The sequence below is a fragment of the Oncorhynchus mykiss genome, chromosome 8 (genome assembly GCF_013265735.2).
Source record: "Oncorhynchus mykiss isolate Arlee chromosome 8, USDA_OmykA_1.1, whole genome shotgun sequence".
Classification (NCBI taxonomy): domain Eukaryota; kingdom Metazoa; phylum Chordata; class Actinopteri; order Salmoniformes; family Salmonidae; genus Oncorhynchus; species Oncorhynchus mykiss.
The window spans coordinates 47,489,052-47,515,337 of record NC_048572.1 but is presented as its reverse complement, the minus strand read 5'-3'; the positions used below and the strand labels follow the sequence as shown (position 1 = coordinate 47,515,337).

The 26,286-nt window shown below is 41.4% G+C and overlaps 1 protein-coding gene across 1 annotated transcript in view; it reads right to left on the bottom strand.

Annotated features, from left to right (window-relative positions):
• Nucleotides 1-9,103: 9,103 nt before the first annotated feature.
• Nucleotides 9,104-26,286, bottom strand: part of LOC110529986 (protein disulfide-isomerase TMX3) — a 37,755-nt gene continuing 20,572 nt past the window's right edge. Inside the window, exons 10-16 of the mRNA XM_021612702.2 lie at nt 17,770-17,868; nt 17,263-17,320; nt 16,992-17,045; nt 16,811-16,867; nt 13,244-13,373; nt 12,869-12,937; nt 9,104-11,495 (exon numbers count right to left, since the gene is read on the bottom strand). Coding sequence (XP_021468377.1) covers nt 11,247-11,495; nt 12,869-12,937; nt 13,244-13,373; nt 16,811-16,867; nt 16,992-17,045; nt 17,263-17,320; nt 17,770-17,868 — 716 coding nt within the window. The 3' untranslated portion in view covers nt 9,104-11,246. The remainder of the gene's footprint in view (nt 11,496-12,868; nt 12,938-13,243; nt 13,374-16,810; nt 16,868-16,991; nt 17,046-17,262; nt 17,321-17,769; nt 17,869-26,286) is intronic.

Here is a 26,286-nt window from a genome sequence, read left to right as displayed (position 1 = left end):
TCGGTGCCGACGCGCAGCTGGAGCCGCGCAGCGGTCCCTCTCCTTGTTCGGGCTGTGTTCGGCAGTCGACATCACCAACCTTCTGGCCATCACTGATCCATTTTTCATTTTCCGTTGGTTTTGTCTTGTCTTCCTTCACACCTGGTTCCATTCCCATCAATTACATGTTGTGTATTTAACCCTCTGTTTCCCCTCATGTCCTTGTCGGAGATTGTTCTATTGTATGTGATTGTGCTAGTATGTGTTGATGTGCGACGTTTTGTACCCACTTTGTTATTTTTATATATTTTGTTTTTTGGAATTTGGTCAGCACTTATTAAATGACTCCGTTTATACCAAGTTCGTTCTCCTGCACTTGACTTCCCTGCCACCAACACGCACCCATTACAGGTTACTTGATGAGTCCATATGTGTTATTTCATAGTTTTGATGTCCTCACTAATGTTCAATCATGAAGAAAATATTACAATTAATGAAAAATGATGAGTAAGTGTACAAACTTTTGACTGGTACTGGTACTGCATTCGGAAAGTATTGCCCTTTTCCACATTTTGTTTTACGTTACAGCCTTATTATAAAATGGATTTAAAAAAATGTTTTCCTCGATCTACACACAATACGCCATAATGACAACCCAAAAACAGGTTTGTAGAAATATTTGCTATTTTATTACAAATACAAAACTGAAATTCTACATTTACATAAGTATTCAGACCCTTACTCAGTACCTTGTTGAAGCACCTTTGGCAGCGATTACAGCCTTGAGTCTTCTTGGGTATAACGCTACAAGCTTGGCACACCAATATTTGCGGAGTTTCAACCATTCTTCTCTGTAGATCCTCTCAAGATCTGTCAAGTTAGATGGGGAGTGTTGCTGTACAGCTATTTTCAGGTCTCTCCAGAGATGTTCAATCGGGTTCAAGTCCGAGCTCTGGTTGGGCCACTCAGGGATATTCAGAGACTTGTCCCGAAGCCACTACTGCATGTCTTGGCTGTGTGCTTATGGTCATTGTCCTGTTGGAAGGTAAACCTTCATCCCAGTCTGAGGTTCTGACCGCTCTAGAGCAGGTTTTAATCAAGGATCTCCCTGTACTTTTCTCCATTCATCTTTCCCTCAATCCTGACTAGTCTCCCATCCCCACAGGATGATTCTGCCACCACCATGCTTCACCGTAGACATGGTGCCAGGTTTCCTCCAGACGTGACGCTTGGCATTCAGGCCAAAGAGTTAAATCTTGGTTTCACCAGACCAGAGAATCAGCCTACTCAATCACTTTTTTGCTACTATTTACAGGCCTCCTGGGCCATATACAGCGTTCCTCACTGAGTTCCCTGAATTCCTATCAGACCTTGTAGTCATAGCAGATAATATTCACATTTTTGGTGATTTAGGAAAAGTCCACAGACCCACTCCAAAAGGCTTTCGGAGCCATCATCGACTCAGTGGGTTTTGTCCAACATGTCTCTGGACCTCCTCACTGTCACAGTCATACTCTGGACTTAGTTTTGTCCCATGGAATAAATGTTGTGGATCTTAATGTTTTTTCTCATAATCCTGGACTATCGGACCACCATTTTATTACATTTGCAATCACAACAAATAATCTGCTTAGACCCCAACCAAGGAGCATCAAAAAGTTGTGCTATGAATTCTCAGACAACACAAAGATTCCTTGATGCCCTTCCAGACTCCCTCTGCCTACCCAAGGACGACAGAGGACAAAAATCCGTTAACTACCTAACTGAGGAACTCAATTTAACCATGCACAATACCCTTAAAAATTAAAAACATTTGTCATAAGAAACTAGCTCCCTGGTATACCGAAAATACCCAAGCTCTGAAGCAAGCTTCCAGAAAATTGGAACGGAAATGGTGCCACACCAAACTGGAAGTCTTCCGACTAGCTTGGAAAGGCAGTACCGTGCAGTATCGAAGAGCCCTCACTGCTGCTCGACCATCCTATTTTTCCAACTTAATTGAGGAAAATAATAACAATCCAAAATTTATTTTTGATACTGTCGCAAAGCTAACTAAGAAGCAGCATTCCCCAAGTGATGATGGCTTTCACTTCAGCAGTAATAAATTCATGAACTTCTTTGAGGAAAAGATCATGATCATTAGAAAGCAAATTACGGACTCCTCTTTAAATCTGCGTCTTTGTCACGTCCAGACCTTAGTTCCTTTTTTATGTCTCTGTTTTAGTGTGGTCAGGGCGTGAGTTGGGGTGGGCATTCTATCTTTTTGTTCTAGGTTTTGTATTTCTATGTTTGGCCTGGTATGGTTCCCAATCAGAGGCAGCTGTCGATCGTTGTCTCTGATTGAGAGCCATACTTAGGTAGCCTGTTTCCCACTATGTTTTGTGAGTAGTTATTTTCTGTTTAGTGTTTTTCGTCACCTTACAGAACTGTTTCGGTTTCGTTTCATTCTCTTTGTTATTTTGTTTAGTGTTCTGAGTTTAAATAAATATGATCTTGAACACTCACCACGCTGCACTTTGGTCCTCCTCTCCTTCCACTGAAGACAACTGTTACAGTATTCCTCCAAAGCTCAGTTATCCTGAGTCTGCACAACTCTGCCAGGACCTAGGATCAAGAGAGACACTCAAGTGTTTTAGTACTATATCTCTTGACACAATGATGAAAATAATCATGGCCTCTAAACCTTCAAGCTACATACTGGACCCTATTCCAACTAAACTACTGAAAGAGCTGCTTCTTGTGCTTGCCCATCCTATGTTGAACATAATAAACGGCTCTCTATCCACCGGATGTGTACCAAACTCACTAAAAGTGTCAGTAATAAAGCCTCTCTTGAAAAAGCCAAACCTTGACCCAGAAAAAAAATAAAATATTGGCATATTGGCCTATAAAATATTGGCCTATATCGAATCTTCCATTCCTCTCAAACATTTTTGAAAAAGGCAACTCACTGCCTTCCTGAATACAAACAATGTATACAAAATGCTTCAGTCTGGTTTTAGACCCCATCATAGCACTGAGACTGCACTTGTGAAGGTGGTAAATTACCTTTTAATGGCGTCAGACCGAGGCTCTGCATCTGTCGTCGTGCTCCTAGACCTTAGTCCTGCTTTTAATACCATCGATCACAACATTATTTTGGAGAGATTGGAAACCCAAATTGGTCTACAATGGACATGTTCTGGCCTAGTTTAGATCTTATCTGTCGGAAAGATATCAGTTTGTCTTTGTGAATGTTTTGTCCTCTGACAAATCAACTGTAAATTTCGGTGTTCCTCAAGTTTCCATTTTAGGACCACTATTGACCACTATTGTTTTCACTATATATTTAACCTCTTGGTGATGACATGGGAAAACATAATGTTAACTTTCACTGCTTTGCGGATGACACACAGCTGTACATTTCAATGAAACATTGTGAAGCCCCAAAATTGCCCTAGAAGCCTGTGTTTCAGACATAAGGAAGTGGATGGCTGCAAACTTTCTACTTTTAAACTCGGACAATACAGAGATGCTTGTTTTAGGTCCCAAGAAACAAGGAGATCTTCTGTTGAATCTGACAATTAATATTGATGGTTGTACAGTCGTCTCAAATAAAACTGAAGGACCTCGGCGTTACTCTGGGCCCTAATTTCTCTTTTGACAAACATATCAAGACGGTTTCAAGGACAGCTTTTTTCCATCTACGTAACATTGCAAAAATCAGAAACTTTCTGTCCAAAAATGATGCAGAAAAATTAATCCATGCTTTTGTTACTTCTAGGTTAGACTACTGCAATGCTTTACTTTCCGGCTACCCGGATAAAGCACTAAATAAACTTCAGTTAGTGCTAAATACGGCTGCTAGAATCTTGACTGGAACCAAAACATTTGATCATATTACTCCAGTGCTAGCCTCCCTACACTGGCTTCCTGTTAAGGCAGGGGCTGATTTCAAAGTTTTACTGCTAACCTACAAAGCATTACATGGACTTGTTCCTACCTATCTTTCTAATTTGGTCCTGCAGTACATACCTACACGTACTCTAGGGTCACAATACGCAGGCCTCCTAATTGTCCCTAGAATTTCTAAGCAAACAGCACGGTGTCCCTGGTGCGCAGGCATACCCCGGTGCGTTACATCGCAGCGCCTCGTATTGGCCGGGCTAGAGTGGGCATCGAGCCAGGTGCCATGAAGCCGGCTCAGCTCATCTGGTCTCCAGTACGTCTCCTCGGCCCGGGGTACATAGCACCAGCCCTACGCATGGTGTCCCCGGTTCGCCATTGGGCAGGCTCGGTGCTCAAGAGCTCCAGTGCGCCTGCACGGTCTGGTCTATCCAGTGCCACCTCCACGCACCAGCCCTCCGGTGGCAGCCCCCCGCACCAGGCTATCTCTCCGTCTTCTGTCTACAGGGTCTCCCACCTGTCCAGCGCTCCCAGAGCCTTCCTCCTCTCCAGCGCTGCCAGAGTCTCCCACCTGTCCAGAGCTGCTAGAGTCTCCCGCCTGTCCAGAGCTGCTAGAGTCTCCCGCCTGTCCAGAGCTGCTAGAGTCTCCCACCTGTCCAGAGCTGCTAGAGTCTCCCGCCTGTCCAGAGCCTGTCCAGGATCTTCCAGAGCCGCCAGTCAGCCAGGATCTGCCAGAGCCGCCATTCAGCCAGGATCTGCCAGAGCCGCCAGTCAGCCAGGAGCTGCCAGAGCCGCCAGTCAGCCAGAAGCTGCCAGAGCCGTCAGTCAGCCTAAGCTACCTCTCAGTCCTGAGCTACCTCTCGGTCCTGAGCTACCTCTCGGTCCTGAGCTACCCCTCGGTCCTGAGCTACCTCTTGGTCCTGAGCTACCCCTCAGTCCTGAGCTACCCCTCAGTCCTGAGCTACCCCTCAGTCCTGAGCTACCCCTAAGTCCTGAGCTGCCCCTCAGTCCTGAGCTGCCCCTCAGTCCGGAGCTGCCCATCAGTCCGGAGAAGTTTGTTTAGTCCAGTAGGGCCCTTTAGTGGGGTTGCCAATCCTAGGTCGGCGGCGAGGGTCACCGTACCTAGGAGGAGACTAAAGCGGACAAAGACTATGGTGGAGTCAGAGCCGCCACCATGGACAAATAAATCTAAATATTACCTCTTACGTATTAAATATGACGAGTTTCCTGGAGTGCACACAAAAAAACACACAAAAAAACATGATTTAGGTAATAATAATAATAATAATAATAATAATAATAATAATAATAATAATAATAATAATAATAAATACAAACAGTTTTTGCAAAAGAACCCCTCAAATATGTTGTACAGTTTAATCGGGAATCATATTTAATTGGATCTGTAATTATTAAACAATACTTGCATGTTATGAAATGTATTCTCATAAATAATAAGGTGAACAGTAGGAAAAATTATTTTTAAACTGATGCCGTTTTTGATGCCTCAGTCGGGCAGGTGCGAGTACACAGTTTCATATATTGTTATCACATGTTCCTTGAGCAGAACTGTCAATGTGATAATGGCCCTGTAAGTTACAATCAGGGTAATTACCACACCTGAAGGTGTAACACAATTGAGTAGCTTTGACAATCAAATGGGTGGGTATAAAAAGGCATGCAATTACAATGCGTAATGACACACAATGGCAGCTTTGGCACTGTTGGAAGATTTGGCAAATGGAAGATTTCAGAGAAAGTGAATTTTCAGAGACCAGCAAGATTTAATGGCCAATGATGATAAGTGGCTTATGAACCGGTTCCAATTACCAAGAGCTGTTCTCCTGGATCTCCGTGCTATAGTGGGCCCAGCATTACAGAGAAGCACCCGCAGAAACTAAGCCATGCCTGTCCCACATCAACTCCTTGGCAACCTCGTTAGTAGCGTCAATGGTGTCTCTTTGCGTTTGCAGTACTGCATCTGTGAGGACATGGCCGCTGGAGAGTTGTGATGCACGAGGTGCAGTAGAGACGACGGGGCTGGGCGCACTCGGCTCCTGCTCATCTGCAGCCCCACCGACCCCGCTGGAACACGCAGCGGCTAAAAACAATAGAAAATGTCACAATTGTTTGTGTAAATAAATGTTTAAACAACTTGAATTTATGCGGTTTACTGTTTTCAAATGAGGGAATACGAATTACATACCTGGATCATCTGGTGCGTCTTGCATGTCCGTGTCCCCCTCCACCACCGTCACTACTCCACTCAGGAGGTATTCCCCAAAAATACTGTAAAGTCGCTCATCAAGGGGGTTGAGCTCCGGTGTCCCTTTTCCCCCGCCTGTGGCACAAACACTTTGTCTGTGTAAGGCTATGCTCCTTTCGGCCTCCACTTTTATGTCAGACCACTTCTTTTTTATTTCTGATTGGGTCCGACCTTCTGAGCCAGCAGCATTCACAGCGTCCGCCACATGCTGCCATTCTAATGCCTTTTTGGCATTTGTAATGCCTACACTGTGTAATGCCCACACTTCACTTTGACCGCAGAGTGAAGGAAAAGCAGTCAACAAGTGCTTAGCATATTGGGAACTCCATCAAAACTGTTGGAAAAGCATTCCAGGTGAAGCTGATTTTGATGTCATAGTTTTGATGTCTACAATGTAGAAAATAGTAAAAAATAAAGAAAAACCCTTGAATGAGTAGGTGTTCTTAAACTTTTGACCAGTAGTGTACATCTGGTGTATTGGCAGCAATTATTGGTACCACGATTGTCTTCCCCGATTGACCACGAAGATTGCAATTGTTCAATTCACTATAATGGGAGATCCTGTTTTCTGCAAACCATGCCAACATAACCACAGTCGGCCTTGAACTTCCGTAGCTTCAATGAGTACGTTGAAATGCACACTAAAAAATCTATATTAAACTGATTATGGCAGAAGGTCGAGTATAGCATTAGTCATGTTAACACCTTACTCTGCTTATCTTAAAAGGTGTAAAGTCATAATTGAAGTAAGCATACGCCGATTAAAACGTGTTTTTCTGAGGTAATCTTTCAAATTATTCCAAATTAAATCAATATTTATTTGTCACATGCGCCGAATACAACAGGTGTAGACCTTACTGTGAAATTCTTTCTTACAAGCCCTTTTAACCAACAATGCAGTTCAAGAAATAGAGTTAAGAAAATATTTGCCAAATAAACTAAAGTAAAAATGTAAATTCAAAGTAACACAATAACATTACATGGCTATATACAGGGGGTACCGGTACCATGTCAATGTGCGGGGGTACAGGTTAGTCGAGGTATTAGGACATGCAAACAGCTTAATCTGGGTTCCAACTGTGTTTTGGATCTGCCCATGTGCCAACAACAGTAGGGGGAACACAGACTTTGTTTGTTTGGTTACGTTCTATGTGTTCTATGCTTCTTTATCCTTGGCCATCATTTTGAGCCTAGGAGTATTGGAAAATATATAAGAGTATTGGTAGTAGTGATCATTTGTCATACAATGAATACCTTGTCATTTGTCATAGAGTAAAATAATTTATCTGGATTTCCTGAATCAGAAATGCCCTAAACTAAACTGTTGTTCTGGTCTGACCTCTCTCAATGTTATGGAGAAGGTGACCACAAAGGGTGTCTAGATGCATGGAAGGGATAATTTGACCAAGAACAGTGTGAACCTGTTCTTGGTCAAATTATCCCTTCCTTGCATCTAGATGAATATACTGTATGTCAATGTAAATGTATATTCTGCCAGTGTGTGCTAAGTTGAGGGTCTTAAATTAAAGTGATAGAACCAATGTGAGGCACTAAGGACTGTCATTCTAAATTTGGGTTGGATAATTTATGAACAGTGCTAAAAGATTTGGAAAGACAAGGCTTCCTAAAATGTGAGGAGAGCCACTAGATTGTAGCTTGGGCTAACCTTGCCCCAGTCTCATCCAGAGTGGACTCCTGCAACTTGGTTGGAATCCCTGTTTTTTTAAGTTGGGGATCCAAAATTGCCACATGGGCTGCAGCATGTATTTTTTCTTAGTTTGTCTAAATTGTGTTATTCAATAGAAATATGAAAATAGAAGCTAAGATCAAAATACTTACATGAAAATGTAATGATTATTATCACTCAAGTGATAAGAGGATGGAATGTGATGGACATTTTTATGTTTGTACTTTTCTAAATAACCAATTTCTGTGTTCTGTTTGTGTTTTTCTATAAACCAATTTCTGTGTTCATGCAAGTGATTGAACTCCTGTGAGAAATTCTCACTGTAATATCTTCAATTTGGCAGTAGGCCCAGACCCTTGTTTTGAGGATGATATCTCAGTTTCAAGGTCTCAGCTTGGAAAGAAGAAGCCTTGTGAGGTATTGGTCTGCCACATGCATGAACCAGTATTGGTTGGTCACATGAATGAAGCAAACATTAATTAATTCTAAATTCTAAATCATAGTTTAAAGAGAACATAAAAAAACAAGGGATGATGATATATTGCATAAGTTGAATGAATGTAGACAAAAATTTGATTAGATATTGATTTACAAAGTATAAGGGGCAGTTAGATTTACTAATCAAAGATATTATGAGGTGGGTAATAGAGCCAGATGGTTGTTAGCCTTTCAGCTACAAAAATCCCAGGCTAGCAGAGTAGTCCCTAAAATAATTCATCCCTTCTCTAAAGCAGAACCAAGAGACATTGCAGAGGCATTTGGAGCATATTATAAAGACCTGTACGATTCATTAGAACAAGACCATAAACAAGAACAAAATAGAACCCTTTTGTCTAACTTAAATCTCACTAAATAATCAGAGGAAGAGGGGGCCGAAATGACACGAACAGTTACAGATAGTGAGATTGAGGAAGCCATTAAGGGATTGAAAAATAATATCACCAGGGACCGATGGATACCGAAGTTAATTTTATAAGACCCCAGTTCTGTGCAGAGTAAATACTGTGATTGTGAATTATCAAAGGGAGAGCAACCCAAAACGTGGTAGGAGGCAACCATTACAGTAATCCATATGAAAGGTAAAGGTCCTTCCCAGTGAAGCTCATTTTGGCCTTTTAGTCTTCTTCCCACGGACCTGAAATTGTTATCCACAATAATTACTGAGAGAATTCAGAAACGTATAGGGAAAGTGATTAACCCAGATCAGACAGGTTGTATACCTGGCAGACACATTTCCAACAATATTAGGAGAGTATTAAACATTCAATCACTGACAAAGGGTAGACAACAAACATTTAATACATCTCAGCTTAAATGGATTTCGTGCATTATAGTTGATTGGTTATACCTAAAACAAACACTATTGAGTATGGGATTCAGCCCATTGAAAGGTTACAGCTCACAATTCTTCAGCCTGAAAAGAGGAACTAGCATAATTTTCTCTAAATATTGAGCCACTGGCAGAAATGATGATGAACCCACAAATTTAAGGTAGAGTGGATGAAGGTGTGACACACAAGATATCCCTCTTTGCATATGATATTTTGCTGTATTTAAAAAATCCCTTATCCTCTATCCCTAAACTCTTACACGGTTTGAGGTGCTTTGAAGAACAGTCTAGGCATAAAGTCAGTGAAGCAAAATCAGAAGGTATGATGATTTCAGGAAATTGGCCCTCTCAGTTGAATAAAGATGTGTCCTTTCATTGGTCTAGACAAGGGTTTAGATATTTGCGTATTATTTTTAACACCCTGTGCATCACAGCTTTACTCAGGAAACTATACTAAACGGATCTCACAGATTAAGACAAACTTGGGAAGATCTGCCACTTTCTTTAATTGGTAGGGTGGAAATGGTAAGAATGAATATGTTGCCCAGATTGCTCATTCCATTTCATGCATTACCCATTCTAGTCCCTGTGTCTACCTTCAAGCTGTTTCATAAGCTTATTTCCAAATTCATATGGCAAAACAAGAGACCTAGAGCAAGACTCAAAGTGCTTTTTTTTTTACCCAAAGACAAAGGTGGCCTGGGTTTACCCAATTAAAAAAAATAATTTTGGGCCACTCAATTAAAAGCTTTGGTGGCCTGGATTAATATCTATATTCTGAGAACAGTCATGGCAACCATGTTCTGCGTATGTTTGGTGGGACTTTGATGGAATATTCTCCTAACCCTCAGAAAACTGGACTTGAGAAAGTTCCAATGAAATGTGTCTAGAACATTAAAGGGCAATTCCACCACTTTCAACCTCATATTCATTATCTCCAGCACCATACCAGTGTTTACATAATACGAAAACTGCACATTTCTATGATCTGTGGTTAAAAAGAAAAGGACGTAAAAAAAAAACGCTTCTCTGTGACATCACAGGGTAGGATTAAAAGTAAGAAAAACTGTGATTTTCAAAACTTGCAACAAGTTTCTAGCCAATATTTTCTTGCTCCCCACATCACTGCGAATTTCATAGTGTTTGAAAATCACTTTTGATTATATTATCGTGTAGAACTTGTTAACTTTATATTTATTTCTACAAAATGTAGAAATGCTCCCTTTTCACATATGTAGTCGCTGGTATTGTGCTAGATAATTAAAATTAAGTTGAAAAGTGGTGAAATTGCTCTTTAATATAGGATTTTCTGAGAACATGGCATCACATTTAATCTGTAACGCCAAAACATGCTAAATAGGTTCTCAGGAATTTTTGCTAGCATACATAGAATGTTCCCCTAACTAACAGAAAAGTGGGCACAAACTGGATACAATCAGGAGAACATTACAGGTAACATTACAAAAACGTTCTCTACCTAGAATTGTTTGCTGGGTTTATTGATGGTGCTTAAAAACTAACACTACAGTGGAACAAAATAGAACATTTTCACTGTAATCGTCTCCTGTAACCCACTGTGAAGACATTTCCGGTTTATATAGGCCCTACAATTCAATGTCTTCAACAACATTGAATTGACATTAATTCATTAATGAATGTTTCAAATAAAAATATATATGATAAAAAAGTCCAAATCAAATAAATAAAAGAGTTTGGAGTGATGCAACAAAACCCCAATAATTTCTTAGAAAATGATTAATGACGTATCGCTGAACATACTCAGGATAACTACTCACCCTGAATCGCCAATTGACCCCTAGTACCTCCTCCCTAGGGTACGTTGAAGCAATATGGCGAAAACACCACACAGTCTATAGGAAGGCAATTTAAAGTTATTACCATATTGCTTATTTAAACCTATCCCATTTTCTTAGCCCCTCTTGTAGATAAGGGGTAGGGGTTTATTTTAGTTAATTTTTTATTTAACCTTTATTTATCCAGGAAGTCCTATTGAGGTCAGAATACATACGTATTTTATGAGGGAGACATGGCCACGAGGGCATTTCAATTAAAAAATACCACTTCATACCACTTCATACTTAATCGGCCTTCTTTTCTGCCGGATTCTTCACTTTCGTCTCAGTCTTCTTGTCTTCCCCAGGACCTTTGAGCTGCTTTGGCTCCACCCTCTCCCCAGTTATTGGTTCCTCGTCCTCTGTGTCTCTCATCGACTCTGTGTTTCTCATTGAGCGCCAGGCCATGCATAGACCGTAACACAAGGCACTTCCGCCGCCGCAGAAAACAACGACGAGGAAGGCGCCCAAAAGGGGCGCATTGGTAAATATATTCTGAGAGAGAGAGCGAGAAAGAGAGGTGTAGATTGGTGGAGTTGATCTTGTGGTCAGGGCACAGGGTTAAGGCAAAGCCATACTTTGCTATACAAAAAAATATCCATTATACAACAGCACTGATAAAATGTAATTACAGTTGAAGTCGGAAGTTTACATACACCGTAGCCAAATACATTTCAACTCAGTTTTTCACAATTCCTAACATTTAATCCCTGTAAATATTCCCTGTCTTAGGTCAGTTAGAATCACCACTTTATTGTAAGAATGTGAAATGTCAGAATAATAGTAGAGAGAATTATTTATTTCAGCTTCCCAGTGGGTCAGAAGTTTGCATACTGCTCTATTAGTATTTAGCATTGCCTTTAAATTGTTTAACTTGGGTCAGTCCCACCTGCAGCAAATCACCCCCACAACATGGTGCTGCCACCCCCGTGCTTCACGGTTGGGATGGTGTTCTTCGACTTGCAAGCGTTCCCCTTTTTCCTCCAAACATAACGATGGTCATTATTGCCAAACAGTTCTATTTTTGTTTCATCAGACCAGAGGACATTTCTCCAAAAAGTACGATCTTTGTCCCCACGTGCAGTTGCACGTTTTTATGGTGGTTTTGGATCAGTGGCTTCATCCTTGCTGAGCGGCATTTCAGGTTATGTCGATATAGTTTTACTGTGCATATAGATACTTTCGTACCTGTTTCCTCCAACATCTTCACAAGGTCCTTTGCTGTTGTTCTGGGATTGATTTGCAATTTTCGCACCAAAGTACGTTCATCTCTAGGAGACAGAACGTGTCTCCTTCCTGAGCGGTATGACGGCTGTGTGATCCCATGGTGTTTATAATTGCGTACTATTGTTTGTACAGATGAACATGGTACCTTTAGGCATTTGGAAATTAGACTTGTGGAGTTCTACAATTTTATTTCTGAGGGCTGATTTCTTAGATTTCCCCATGATGTCAAGCAAAGAGGCACTGAGTTTGAAGGTAGGCCTTGAAATACATCCACAGGTACACCTCCAATTGACTCAAATGATGTCAATCAGAAGCTTCTAACGCCATGACATCCTTTTCTGGAACTTCCCAAGCTGTTTAAAGGCACAGTGTATGTAAACGTCTGACCCACTGGAATTGTGATGAAGTGAATTATAAGTGAAATAATCTGTCTGTAAACAATTGTTGGAAAAATGACTTGTCATGCACAAAGTAGATGTCCTAACCGACTTGCCAAAACTATAGTTTGTTAAACAAGAAATTTGTGGAGTGGTTGAAAAATGAGTTTTAATGACTCCAACCTAAGTGTATGTAAACTTCCGACTTCAACTGTATGTCAAAGTGAAAATGAAAGCCTCGTGCCAACATGTTCTGTGACTTACTGTAACAGTCGTTTTGGTGTTGAACGCAATCCTTATAAAGCATTGATAGTATCCATTCCCTCCCTGGGACTGATTGAAACAAGATTATTCATGTTGTTAATGTTGGATATTACAAATGTTATTGGGTAATATACAATGTTTCGATGGACACTACACATTGCATCAAATGTATCATATTTGAACATGCTTCTCTGTGTTTTACATTTTTTAAACCTGTGTTTGTTTGAGCTTTAATGAAATTGACAGGGCTTGCACTTTGGAACAATTCTAATGTTTATATTGTGCTGGGCAAGCTTAATCAAGCACAGGTAAAGTATTTCAAAGATTTCAAATACAATTTCATCCCAGGTCAGATTTAGGTTTAGTTAGACTGACTTTAATCCGGCCCTTCGACACTCCATCGATGAACTTCACCAGCTGTTCCTTTGTCTCCACTTTGTTGGGCGGTAGGAAATATCCATCGTTAGACACGTTGAGCACGATAATAGAGGGCATGGCCAGTTCTCTGTCAACACATAGGGTTTAGGGTTAGTTGTCAACACGCTGTGTCAGTGGCAATTTCAGTGAAGCCACTACACAACACAACAATAAACAATACATTAAATGCACCATTACAGTGACAAACGGTGCCCACAAACTGCTAGGGCCTACATAAAGCTGTCCCAAAAGCAGAGCTTTCTTTTTAGCACCAGAGAGTGAATCGTTGCCACCGCTACACATGGCTATCAGCGGAGCCTTGTCTGGCAGAAAAACAGTTCATCCAGCCTTTTTTTTAAACATAGCTGATATGGCTGACTTGCTTAAATAAATATGGTCTCTACTGACTCCTTGTGTATTCATGTAACTCGACAAGAACCGTATTCTCCCTCAATAATAAAGAATGCCGACATTTGTTTTGACTTTTGAACCATACACCAACATTATTACATTTATGTTCAGTAAATTCATCATGTTTGTTATTTTATCATTAACACAAGTAGCTCAAACTATAAGCAAGTGCAAACACACGAGCTGCGACGAGGTACATTTGTTCAGCACCATGGAAATGGACAGTAACAGAAATTCAGATAGATGTTAGTTCAGATAAAATCAGTAAGATGTTGAGGCATTAACTTTTCTCTTCTTTAAGTCACGAGAGAGAGAGAGAGACTCAGTGGTTAGCCTACTGTTTGAAGTATTTTATTATGTGGTCTTAAAGGGAAGGAAAATACAATTATGAGGATCCACTTTTATTGACAATTTACTGACGGACAGACAGCGCATTGCAAAAACAAAACAACCCTCACAATATGAACTGGAATTACATGGGTCCATTCCTGAACTTTTTGTGAACATAACATTTTGAATGGGAAGAGACTCACTGGCAAACATGGTTACAGACCTAACAGCATTATATAGTATCCCCTCCTCATGGAGAAAACCACATTAACTATTATAATACCCAAATTAAGGAAACCAATGAAATGCATCATTCTAACATTGCCTAAAATGATGAATAATCCTAATGAGACGTATCTAAGCAACATAACAATGAAGATGTACAAACTACGGCATAATGGAACGATGAGCAGAAAATAATCAAGCGATAATTTTGATTAAGACATGAGCTGAGACGGACGGTGGCCTAAAGTAAATTCGGAAAGTATTCAGACACCTTGACTTTTTCCACATTTTGTTACGTTACAATCTTATTGTAAAAATGATTAAATACATACAAATTCTCACCAATCTACACACAATACCCCATAATGACAAAGCAAAATGTGTTTTTTGAAAATTTTTGCAAAAGTATTAAAAATTTGGAAAGGCACACACCTGTCTATATAAGGTCCCACAGTTGACAAAGCATGTCAGAGTAAAAACCAAGCCATGAGGTGGAAGGACTTGTCCGTAGAGCTCCGAGACAGGATTGTGTTGAAGCACAGATCTGGGGAAGGGTACCAAAAAATGTCTGCACCATTGAAGGTCCCCAAGAACACAGTGCCCTCCATCATTCTTAAATGAAATAAGTTTGGAACCACCAAGACTCTTCCTAGAGCTGGCAGCCCGGCCAAACTGAGCAATCGGGGGAGAAGAGCCTTGGTCAGGGAGGTGAGCTCCAGACTTCCTCTGTGGAGATGTGAGAACATTCCAGAAGGACAACCATCTCTGCAGCATTCAAAATAATCAGGCCTTTATGTTAGAATGGCCAGACGGAAACCACTCCTCAGTAAAAGGCACATGACAGCCCGCTTGGAGTTTGCCAAAAGGCACCCAAAGACTCTCTGACCAGAAGAAACAAGATTCTCTGGTCTGACGAAATCAAGATTGAACTCTTTGGCCTGAATGCCAAGCATCATGTTCTGGAGGAAATCTGGCACCATCCCTACGGTGAAGCATGGCGGTGGCAGCATCATGCTGTGTGGATGTTTTCTTTTAGCAGCAGGGACTGGTAGACTAATCACGATCGAGAGAAAGATGAACAGAGCAAAGTGCAGAGATATCCTTGATGACAGCCTTTCCAGACCGCTCAGGACCTCAGACTGGGGTCACCTTCCAATAGGACAACGACCGTAAGCACACAGCCAAGACAAAGCAGGAGTGGCTTTGGGACAATTCTCTGAATGTCCTTGAATGGCACAGCCAGAGCCCGAATTTGAACACAATCAAACATCTCTGGAGAGACCTGAACATAGCTGTGCAGCGACACTCCCCATCCAACCTGAAAGAGCTTGAGAGGATCTACAGAGAAGAATGGGAGAAACTCCCCAAATACAGGTGTGCCAAGCATGTAGCATAATATTCAATAAGATTCGAGGCTATAATCGCTGCCAAAAAGGTGCTTCAACAAAGTAGAGTAAAGGGTCTGAATACTTATGTAAATACGAGATTTCAGTTTCTTATTTTTAATACATTTGCAAAAAAAAAATCTAAAAACGTGCTATTGCTTTGTCATTATGGGTTATTGTGTGTATGTTGATAATGGGAAAAAAAACAACTTAATTAATTTTAGAATAAGGCTGGCAGCGAAACAGTTCATCCAGCCTCAATTACTGCCTGGGACCTAACAAAGCGGAAAAAGTAAAGGGGTCTGAATACTTTCCGAATGCACTGCTATATCCTTATTCGTTTAGCCACACAATTTAATGCATGCTATAATTTTGGCAAGCACATACCTATTCTCCTCCATTTGTTGGTTGTGAAGGTTGATTGCTCATCTATATGCGGTGTCTAGCCACAATGTTTGGTTTCCCCAGAAGTCCCAGTTTATCAACGTTATCTAGATGTGATGCACAATTCTCATATTTTGAGTCCCTTTCAGACAGATGTTCTAAATCTTTAAACCCAGACATGGACCACCCACCCCTCCACCAAATAGCAGGCAGGTGAAGCAAAATAGTGATTGCTTTGCGATGCTCACAGTTGGCCACTGCTTCCTTCCAACACCCTCATTGTTGAATTTGCGATTTCCAACTTGTGTAATATTTATGCCCAATGAGCACTGAGAAGATTTCTCTCTAATTTATTTTTATATGACAAGGAAAAGTATTTTCCAGTAGATAATTGATGTGATTTATGATTCCGACTGCTTATCTAGCTAGCCAGGATTTTAAAAGTATGATGTTGACATTATCAGTCCAATCAAAACTACAGCAAAATTTAACGTGATTTGACATCATTTTGTCTGTGGACAATGACCTTTAACCTTCTTGGATGGGCATTTCTACTGTAAATCTATGGCTCTACCCCACCTGTCCTGAACCACTGTGCCACTGTGCTGTGTATGGAAGGCACTACTAGGCAGGCCAGGTCCTGGAGAACCATTGCCCGAAACAAAGATCCTAACCACACTTAACACAACAATCGCTTATATTATGTATTGATGTCAATTGTGGATTTGTGCAAAAACTCTAGCTACTTCTGAATTTTAAATAAGGGCAGAAAAGAGATATGACCACTCACTCCATGATGAGGCCATTGATGTACTCGTTTCCGTCCATGTGACCAAACTGGAATTCTCTGAGAAGACATCAGGACCATATTCATTATGATACATCGTAGCAAAACTTATTGCAAAATAAAACAAAAACAGGGCAAGTTCAGATAGTAACTCCCCGTTTCGCTCTGTTTCAGATAAACTCACTTGCTATAGAGGTCCTTGTATTCACTTGCCACTCTTTCCACCATGGTCTTGTAACTGGGTAGGGAGGAATATTTGATTAATAAGAATAGGCAGTTAATGTTTTGAGTGCAATATTTATCACATGAACAAAAGTTGATTTGTAAGGGTGATCTTGTCCTAATGTAAACTTGAGATCTACATGTGTAACTTGAATTGTAGCACATATGAGGTAAATGTGTAATTCAGGTGAACTACCCCTTACATTATATTGGGATAAAAGAGATACTCATACCGGATGCTCTCCTCAGTAGGGTTTCTCTCATCCACTATAGCCAGAGCCACCAGTTTGCCTATGGTGAGGAACACACATTAAACACCAAACATTTCATATGGTGAGGAACACAAAAAAAACTATTCTAAACACAGAAAAAACACACATTTAACTTCACTTCATAACCATCATTCACATAGGATTTTATTCCTATCTGATTCATTAAAGCCACACTGTAAGAATTAATAGCAATGTAATGCACTAGTTCATACACTCACTGAATATTGAACACTGTTGCTTGTAGACACACAAAGACATCTATTCTATTGAAATCTTCTAATTCAAAGTTATTTACTGGTAAAGCACATCCTCTACCATGCTTGCTGTGTGTGTGTGTGTGTGTGTGTGTGTGTGTGTGTGTGTGTGTGTGTGTGTGTGTGTGTGTGTGTGTGTGTGTGTGTGTGTGTGTGTGTGTGTGTGTGTGTGTGTGTGTGTGTATCTGTGTGGGCATGAGAGAGTGTAACATACTTGTATCTCCCATTTCATACAAAGTGTAGCTGTCAATCTGGAGGTAATTAAGGAATCGTTCACTATTGATCCAGGATGCGAGGTCCCCATCATGTTGTTCTAAGAGACAAGAGAAAGAATATAAAATATACACGTTTGTAGTCAGAGAATACTAATGTTATCCAGAGGCTGCTGAGAGTGATTCAACAACCCAAAAATACACTTCCAGACTTTCCCGATTGATCAGCAACAGCCTAAGTATAGTGCCTTGCGAAAGTATTCGGCCCCCTTGAACTTTGCGAACTTTTGCCACATTTCAGGCTTCAAACATAAAGATATAAAACTTTTTTTTTTTGTGAAGAATCAACAACAAGTGCGACACAATCATGAAGTGGAACGACATTTATTGGATATTTCAAACTTTTTTAACAAATCAAAAACTGAAAAATTGGGCGTGCAAAATTATTCAGCCCCCTTAAGTTAATACTTTGTAGCGCCACCTTTTGCTGCGATTACAGCTGTAAGTCGCTTGGGGTATGTCTCTATCAGTTTTGCACATCGAGAGACTGAAATTTATTCCCATTCCTCCTTGCAAAACAGCTCGAGCTCAGTGAGGTTGGATGGAGAGCATTTGTGAACAGCAGTTTTCAGTTCTTTCCACAGATTCTCGATTGGATTCAGGTCTGGACTTTGACTTGGCCATTCTAACACCTGGATATGTTTATTTTTGAACCATTCCATTGTAGATTTTGCTTTATGTTTTGGATCATTGTCTTGTTGGAAGACAAATCTCCGTCCCAGTCGCAGGTCTTTTGCAGACTCCATCAGGTTTTCTTCCAGAATGGTCCTGTATTTGGCTCCATCCATCTTCCCATCAATTGTAACCATCTTCCCTGTCCCTGCTGAAGAAAAGCAGGCCCAAACCATGATGCTGCCACCACCATGTTTGACAGTGGGGATGGTGTGTTCAGGGTGATGATGTGTTGCTTTTACGCCAAACATAACGTTTTGCATTGTTGCCAAAAAGTTCAATTTTGGTTTCATCTGACCAGTGCACCTTCTTCCACATGTTTGGTGTGTCTCCCAGGTGGCTTGTGGCAAACTTTAAATGACACTTTTTATGGATATCTTTAAGAAATGGCTTTCTTCTTGCCACTCTTCCATAAAGGCCAGATTTGTGCAATATACGACTGATTGTTGTCCTATGGACAGAGTCTCCCACCTCAGCTGTAGATCTCTGCAGTTCATCCAGAGTGATCATGGGCCTCTTGGCTGCATCTCTGATCAGTCTTCTCCTTGTATGAGCTGAAAGTTTAGAGGGACGGCCAGGTCTTGGTAGATTTGCAGTGGTCTGATACTCCTTCCATTTCAATATTATCGCTTGCACAGTGCTCATTGGGATGTTTAAAGCTTGGGAAATCTTTTTGTATCCAAATCCGGCTTTAAACTTCTTCACAACAGTATCTCGGACCTGCCTGGTGTGTTCCTTGTTCTTCATGATGCTCTCTGCGCTTTTAACGGACCTCTGAGACTATCACAGTGCAGGTGCATTTATACGGAGACTTGATTACACACAGGTGGATTGTATTTATCATCATTAGTCATTTAGGTCAACATTGGATAATTCAGAGATCCTCACTGAACTTCTGGAGAGAGTTTGCTGCACTGAAAGTAAAGGGGCTGAATAATTTTGCACGGCCAATTTTTCAGTTTTTGATTTGTTAAAAAAGTTAAAAAAGTTAAAAAATAAATGTCGTTCCACTTCATGATTGTGTCCCACTTGTTGTTGATTCTTCACAAAAAAATACAGTTTTATATCTTTATGTTTGAAGCCTGAAATGTGGCAAAAGGTCGCAAAGTTCAAGGGGGCCGAATACTTTCGCAAGGCACTGTAGGCTACAGTATAATGAACAACTTTTAGCAAATGATCCGTTCCAAAAAATATTGTAGCTGACTACGTTCTAGGGCTGCGGTGAGATTCTCTACCCTTCTCCCGAAGTGTGCAATCACACACTTCCCTTCATGGATTTATAAGGAATGGACAGAGGAAAGGAATTTGGTGGAAACTCCCTCCGGACATGGTTGCACCAATCCAAAGCTTTTAACTGTGTGAAGGGGAGTGAATGAGTGGACACTTCTTGGTGAAGGGGAAATAATTGCAATCCATAGCCGTGGGAAGTTGTTTTGATCGAAAATGTTGGTGCTGATCGAAAAAGAAATGTTTTAGGGAGATCTATGCAGACTAACAATAAAATTCAATTCCTAATGTGATGAGTAGCTAAGCATAGGACACGATTCAGTAACAGTATCACTGCAGCCTAAGTTCCTTTAAATCATGGCTGTTTGCAAAAAAAAAGCCTGCTGTAAACAGTGCATACATTTCTTTGCACTGCACAATAACAGGTGTGTCAGAGAGAGAAAACAAGTGTTGTAAATAAATTAGGTTGTTTTCACAAATAGGCCTCTTTAAAATAACCAATCTCAGTCCTCTTTAATGTGAAATTTGGGGTAAAAAAAAGCAATATACGTACGTAAGTCTTTGTATTCACACTGCCCTTGCCTTTGAATGAGGACTCAACTCTTTTGCCAGTTCACTTCACCTATTTTGTGGGCCGAGTCCTTTTTGCCTTCACAATGCTATGTTCAGAAGGGAACCAAGATCTTTTTCCAACATTCACTCAATGCACTCTGGGTTTTTACAAAGTGCCAGATAAGCCATTCCATCAGATCATGTTATCGGACAGCTAGATATACCGACTTACATTTTGGAAGCTAATAGATTGCATTTAGTTAAAAGATGAGACATAATAATTATAATCAGAAGATATTAACATGTAAATATTATCGGTGACAGAGTAAATAGCATAAGAATACTGCAGATTAAATAATGCTGTAATTGAAAATTCTACACCCAATGCAGGGTACTGCTCCTTTAAAGACCTAGCATTGATTTTGTGATTAGAGTTATCCGGAATCCTTGGGACATCCCTACCCTAAATTCTAACCTTAACCACAACCATAACCCTTACCTAACTTTAACCCTTACCTTAACCATTTTAAATGTCAACGTCAATAGGGTAACATCAGGGTTGGGACGTCCCAGGGATACCCAATAGCAATGACCTCACAAAATATATTGTCTTCTCACACCATTCAAACCCCACAATCGAATGCACTGCTGATGAAGCGCTCTTAGCCTATTGCAAACTAATAATCTGAACATCGTGTCAGTACAAAACTCCACACATATTTTGGAATTTCTGTGTATCCTTGACAATCGCTAAACAATATCCAAAAACAGCACACCGGAACACAGAATTCAAGCGACCACCTCTTGAGCTGGTTCGCTTCGGGGGCTCATTTGAGTGGTCGGAGATCCTTTGGAGAATTCAGACTGAAAAAAAAATTAAGCGAAACGCACTGAGTTTACAAAAAGTTGCTGTAAGAGACAAAGTGTGAAAATACCCTTAGTAAACACAAGATTGGGCCTAATAAAACTGAGCACAGAAATAAACGGTTTCAGGACCAATGACAGCTATACACGCCATCACGTAGAAAAGTGCTCAAGTCAATCCAGCACCGCGGGGCCGCACCCTGTGTTGATTGCTAGTGGGCTACTAAGCCTACGTGTTTGACATGGGCTAGAGCAGGCCTGCGAGCCGAGGCAGAGATAGTGCCATGTTCCTTATTTGATATTGCTCCCATTCCCTTTTTTACAAGTTTAGAATTGTAAACTAATAGAAAATAGAAATGGGAGACTGCTCCAGATCATTTGATATCAACCACAAGAGAAGAGGAATAAAGAGAGAGAGGGAGAGAAACTGTGAATCCTAAACCACCCCCTAGCCCCTACTAACTCAATCGAAGGGCCCACCGTTGCCACTTCCAGACTGGCAATGGTGACTTCCAGACTGGCAATGGGATCAATAAACCCATTATCTTCGGGACAAACTTCTGAATGATGCAATTCATATTTGACTTTTAAAAATAAAAACGACCATGGAATTACAAACAAACAAATCCCCCGTCATTTTACAAGATATAAGCCTCAGTAACAGTTAAACATTTCATTTGGGAGGTTTCATTTGTAACGTGTCAAGTCTCAAAATAAGACATAAACAAATGCTATTTGTATATAATTAGGCATGCCTCTCCATTCTTTTGTATGAAATAGCATAAATTCCAAACATATCGCATTGCGTGCCAGGATTGCACTTGCTCTGAAGCCTGCAGCCTTGCTGGCTCGGTAAAAGTGGCTTAGGGTCTAATTAGCCCTTACACCCAATTTTTATTTTTATTTCACCTTTATTTAACCAGGTAGGCTAGTTGAGAACAAGTTCTCATTTGCAACTGCGACCTGGCCAAGATAAAGCATAGCAGTGTGAACAGACAACACAGAGTTACACATGGAGTAAACAATTAACAAGTCAATAATACAGTAGAAAAAAAGGAGAGTCTATATACATTGTGTGCAAAAGGCATGAGGAGGTAGGCGAATAATTACAATTTTGCAGATTAACACTGGAGTGATAAATGATCAGATGGTCATGTACAGGTAGAGATATTGGTGTGCAAAAGAGCATAAAATAAAATGAATAAAAACAGTATGGGGATGAGGTAGGTAAAAATGGGTGGGCTATTTACCGATAGACTATGTACAGCTGCAGCGATCGGTTAGCTGCTCAGATAGCAGATGTTTGAAGTTGGTGAGGGAGATAAAAGTCTCCAACTTCAGCGATTTTTAGGCAGTCATCAGAAAAACCGAGGCTACTGAGTCTGCCGATAAGAATATGGTGATTGACAGAGTCGAAAGCCTTGGCAAGGTCGATGAAGACGGCTGCACAGTACTGTCTTTTATCGATGGCGGTTATGATATCGTTTAGTACCTTGAGCGTGGCTGAGGTGCACCCGTGACCGGCTCGGAAACCAGATTGCACAGCGGAGAAGGTACGGTGGGATTCGAGATGGTCAGTGACCTGTTTGTTGACTTGGCTTTCGAAGACCTTAGATAGGCAGGGCAGGATGGATATAGGTCTGTAACAGTTTGGGTCCATGGTGTCTCCCCCTTTGAAGAGGGGGATGACTGCGGCAGCTTTCCAATCCTTGGGGATCTCAGATGATATGAAAGAGAGGTTGAACAGGCTGGTAATAGGGGTTGCGACAATGGTGGCGGATAGTTTCAGAAATAGAGGGTCCAGATTGATTTGTACGGGTCCAGGTTTTGCAGCTCTTTCAGAACATCTGCTATCTGGATTTGGGTAAAGGAGAACCTGGAGAGGCTTGGGCGAGTAGCTGCGGGGGGGGGGGGGGGGGGGGGGGGGAGCTGTTGGCCGAGGTTGGAGTAGCCAGGCGGAAGGCATGGCCAGCCGTTGAGAAATGCTTGTTGAAGTTTTCGATAATCATGGATTTATCGGTGGTGACCGTGTTACCTAGCCTCAGTGCAGTGGGCAGCTGGGAGGAGGTGCTCTTGTTCTCCAGGGACTTCACAGTGTCCGAGAACTTTTTGGAGTTGGAGCTACAAGATGCAAATTTCTGCCTGAAGAAGCTGGCCTTAGCTTTCCTGACTGACTGCGTGTATTGGTTCCTGAACAGTTGCATATCGCAGGGACTATTCGATGCTATTGCAGTCCGCCACAGGATGTTTTTGTGCTGGTCGAGGGCAGTCAGGTCTGTAGTGAACCAAGGGCTATATCTGTTCTTAGTTCTGCATTTTTTGAACGGTGCATGCTTATCTAAAATGGTGAGGAAGTTACTTTTAAAGAATGACCAGACATCCTCAACTGACGGGATGAGGTCAATGTAGAGTGTGCTAAAGCAGTGAGTAAAACAAACTTAGGGAGGAGGCTTCTGATGTTGACATGCATGAAACCAAGGCTTTTTCGATCACAGAAGTCAACAAATGAGGGTGCCTGGGGACATGCAGGGCCTGGGTCTACCTCCACATCACCCGCGGAACAGAGGAGGAGTAGTATGAGGGTGCGGCTAAAGGCTATCAAAACTGGTCGCCTAGAGCGTTGGGGACAAGAGAGTAAAAGGAGCAGATTTCTGGGCATGGTACAATATATTCAGGGCATAATGCGCAGACAGGGGTATGGTGGGGTGCGGGTACAGCGGAGGTAAGCCCAGGCACTGGGTGATGATGAGAGAGGTTGTATCTCTGGACATGCTGGTTGTAATGGGTGAGGTCACCGCATGTGTGGGAGGTGGGACAAAGGAGGTATCAGGGGTATGAAGAGTGGAACTATGGGCTCCATTGTAAACTAAAACAATGATAACTAACCTGAACAACAGTATACAAGGCATATTGACATTTGAGAGAGACATACAGCGAGGCATACAGTAATCACAGGTGTTGAATTGGGAGAGCTAGCTAAACAGTAGGTGAGACAACAACAGCTAATCAGCTAGCACAACAACAGCAGGTAAAATAGCGTTGACTAGGCAGGGAGGGTCGGATGAACTACACACAGAGCCTGAGTGCGGCTGGGGCCGACAGATAAAACATAAACAAGCAGAATGGAGTACCGTGATTAATGGACAGTCCAGCATGCATCAGCTATGTAGCCAAGTGATCAGTGTCCAGGGGGCAGCGGTGGATGGGACTGGCGAGTATAATCCAGGTAAAAAAAAAACTGGCTGGCTGTGCAGATGGTAAAGCCGCTAGCAGTGGCTAACAATGACTAAATAGCTTGTAGCTAGTTAACTGGTTAGCTTCTGGAGGTTCTTGAATGTGTTCTAAAAATTACAAATAATAGCGATTCCGTATCACATTGGGTGAGGCAGGTTACCGGAAGGTATAATCGAATTAAAAATTGAAAAGAGATTGAAAGTAAATATGGGTCCAGTGAGTGGTTGGGCTGGCTGGGGATGCGGCGATTCAGACAGTTAGCAGGCCTGTGCTAACAAGCTAACAGTTAGTAGGCCGGGGCTGAGCAAGGTAGCAGTTAGCAGACCGGGGCTAAACAAGCTAGCAGTTAGCAGGCCAAATTAGCAAGCAAGCAGATAGCAAGGGCTAGAAAGTTAGTCTTTGGGGGACGTCGCGATGGGGTGAGTCTGTTTATGCCTCTTCATGCGGTGACATCGATAGACCGGTCGTGGGTCCGGATATTGTAGCCCAGGAGTATGCTTCGGTGGTAGCACAGGAGCTCTGGCCGGGTTAGCTTCAAGCTAAGTGGATGGAAACGCTAGCCAGGAGTAATCATCCGGGGTTGCGGTTAGCTAGTTAGCTAGTTGTGAAGATCCAGCTGAACCGATATTGCAGGCGATAACCTGAGGAAAATTCAACCAGGAAGTGGCCTCTATTTTGAAAGCTTCATTGAATGCCTTCCCTCCATTTAAAGGGATATCAACCAGATTCCTTTTCCAAGGCTTCCCCATGTTGTGAACCGTCTTTAGACATAGTTTCAGGCTTTAATTTTGAAAAATAAGCAAGAAAGATCACATCGCGTCAGTGGATAGCTGGGTGTCCCCAGAATTTTGCTTGCGCAACAGTTTGGAGCAGCCATTGTGTCTCTCTCTCCTATTGAAAAAGCTAAATTCCCAGTTGATATATTATCGATTATATATTGAAAAAACAACCTGAGGATTGATTATAAAAAACGTTTGACATGTTTCTGTGGACATTACGGATACTATGGAATTTCCGTCTGCGATGTCAGTGACCGCTCGCGCCTGTGGATTTCTGAACATAATGCGCCAACCAAATGGAGGTATTTTGGATATAAAAATAATCTTTATGGAACAAAATGAACATTTATTGTGTAACTGGGAGTCTCGTGAGTGCAAACATCCGAAGATCATCAAAGATAAGCGATTTAATTTATTGCTTTTCTGACTTTCGTGACCAATCTACTTGGCGGCTAGCTGTTTGTAATATGTTGTCTACTGAGAGAGATGTTCTTACATAAACGCTTGGATAGCTTTCGCCAAAAAGCTTTATTGAAATCTGACACGCCAGGTGGATTAACAACAAGCTAAGCTGTGTTTTGCTATATTGCACTTGTGATTTCATGAAGAAAAAAATATTTAATTTGAATTTGGCGCGCTGCAACCCAGCTGATGTTGACGTAAATGATCCCGCTAACGGGATGGGTGCATCAAGAAGTTTTTAACTCACTCGGCTTTGGGACACTTGTGCAAATGGTGGTACACTGTACTGACTATGGTACAGCAGAGACTCCAAACTAGAGGTCAACCGATTAATCGGAATGGCCAATTAATTAGGGCCGATTTCAAGTTTTCATAACAATCGGAAATCAGTATTTTTGGGCGCCGATTTTGCCAAAAAAAAAAACTATATTTACACCTTTATTTAATCTTTATTTAACTAGGCAAGTCAGTTAAGAACACATTCTTATTTTCAATGACGGCCCAGGAACGAGGCAGAACGACAGATTTTTACCTTGTCAGCTCAGGGGATCAAATCTTGCAACCTTACAGTTAACTAGTCCAACGCTCTAACCACCTGCCTCACGAGGAGCCTGCCTGTTAATGCAGTAAGCCAAGGTAAGTTGCTAGCAAGTATTAAACTTATCTTGT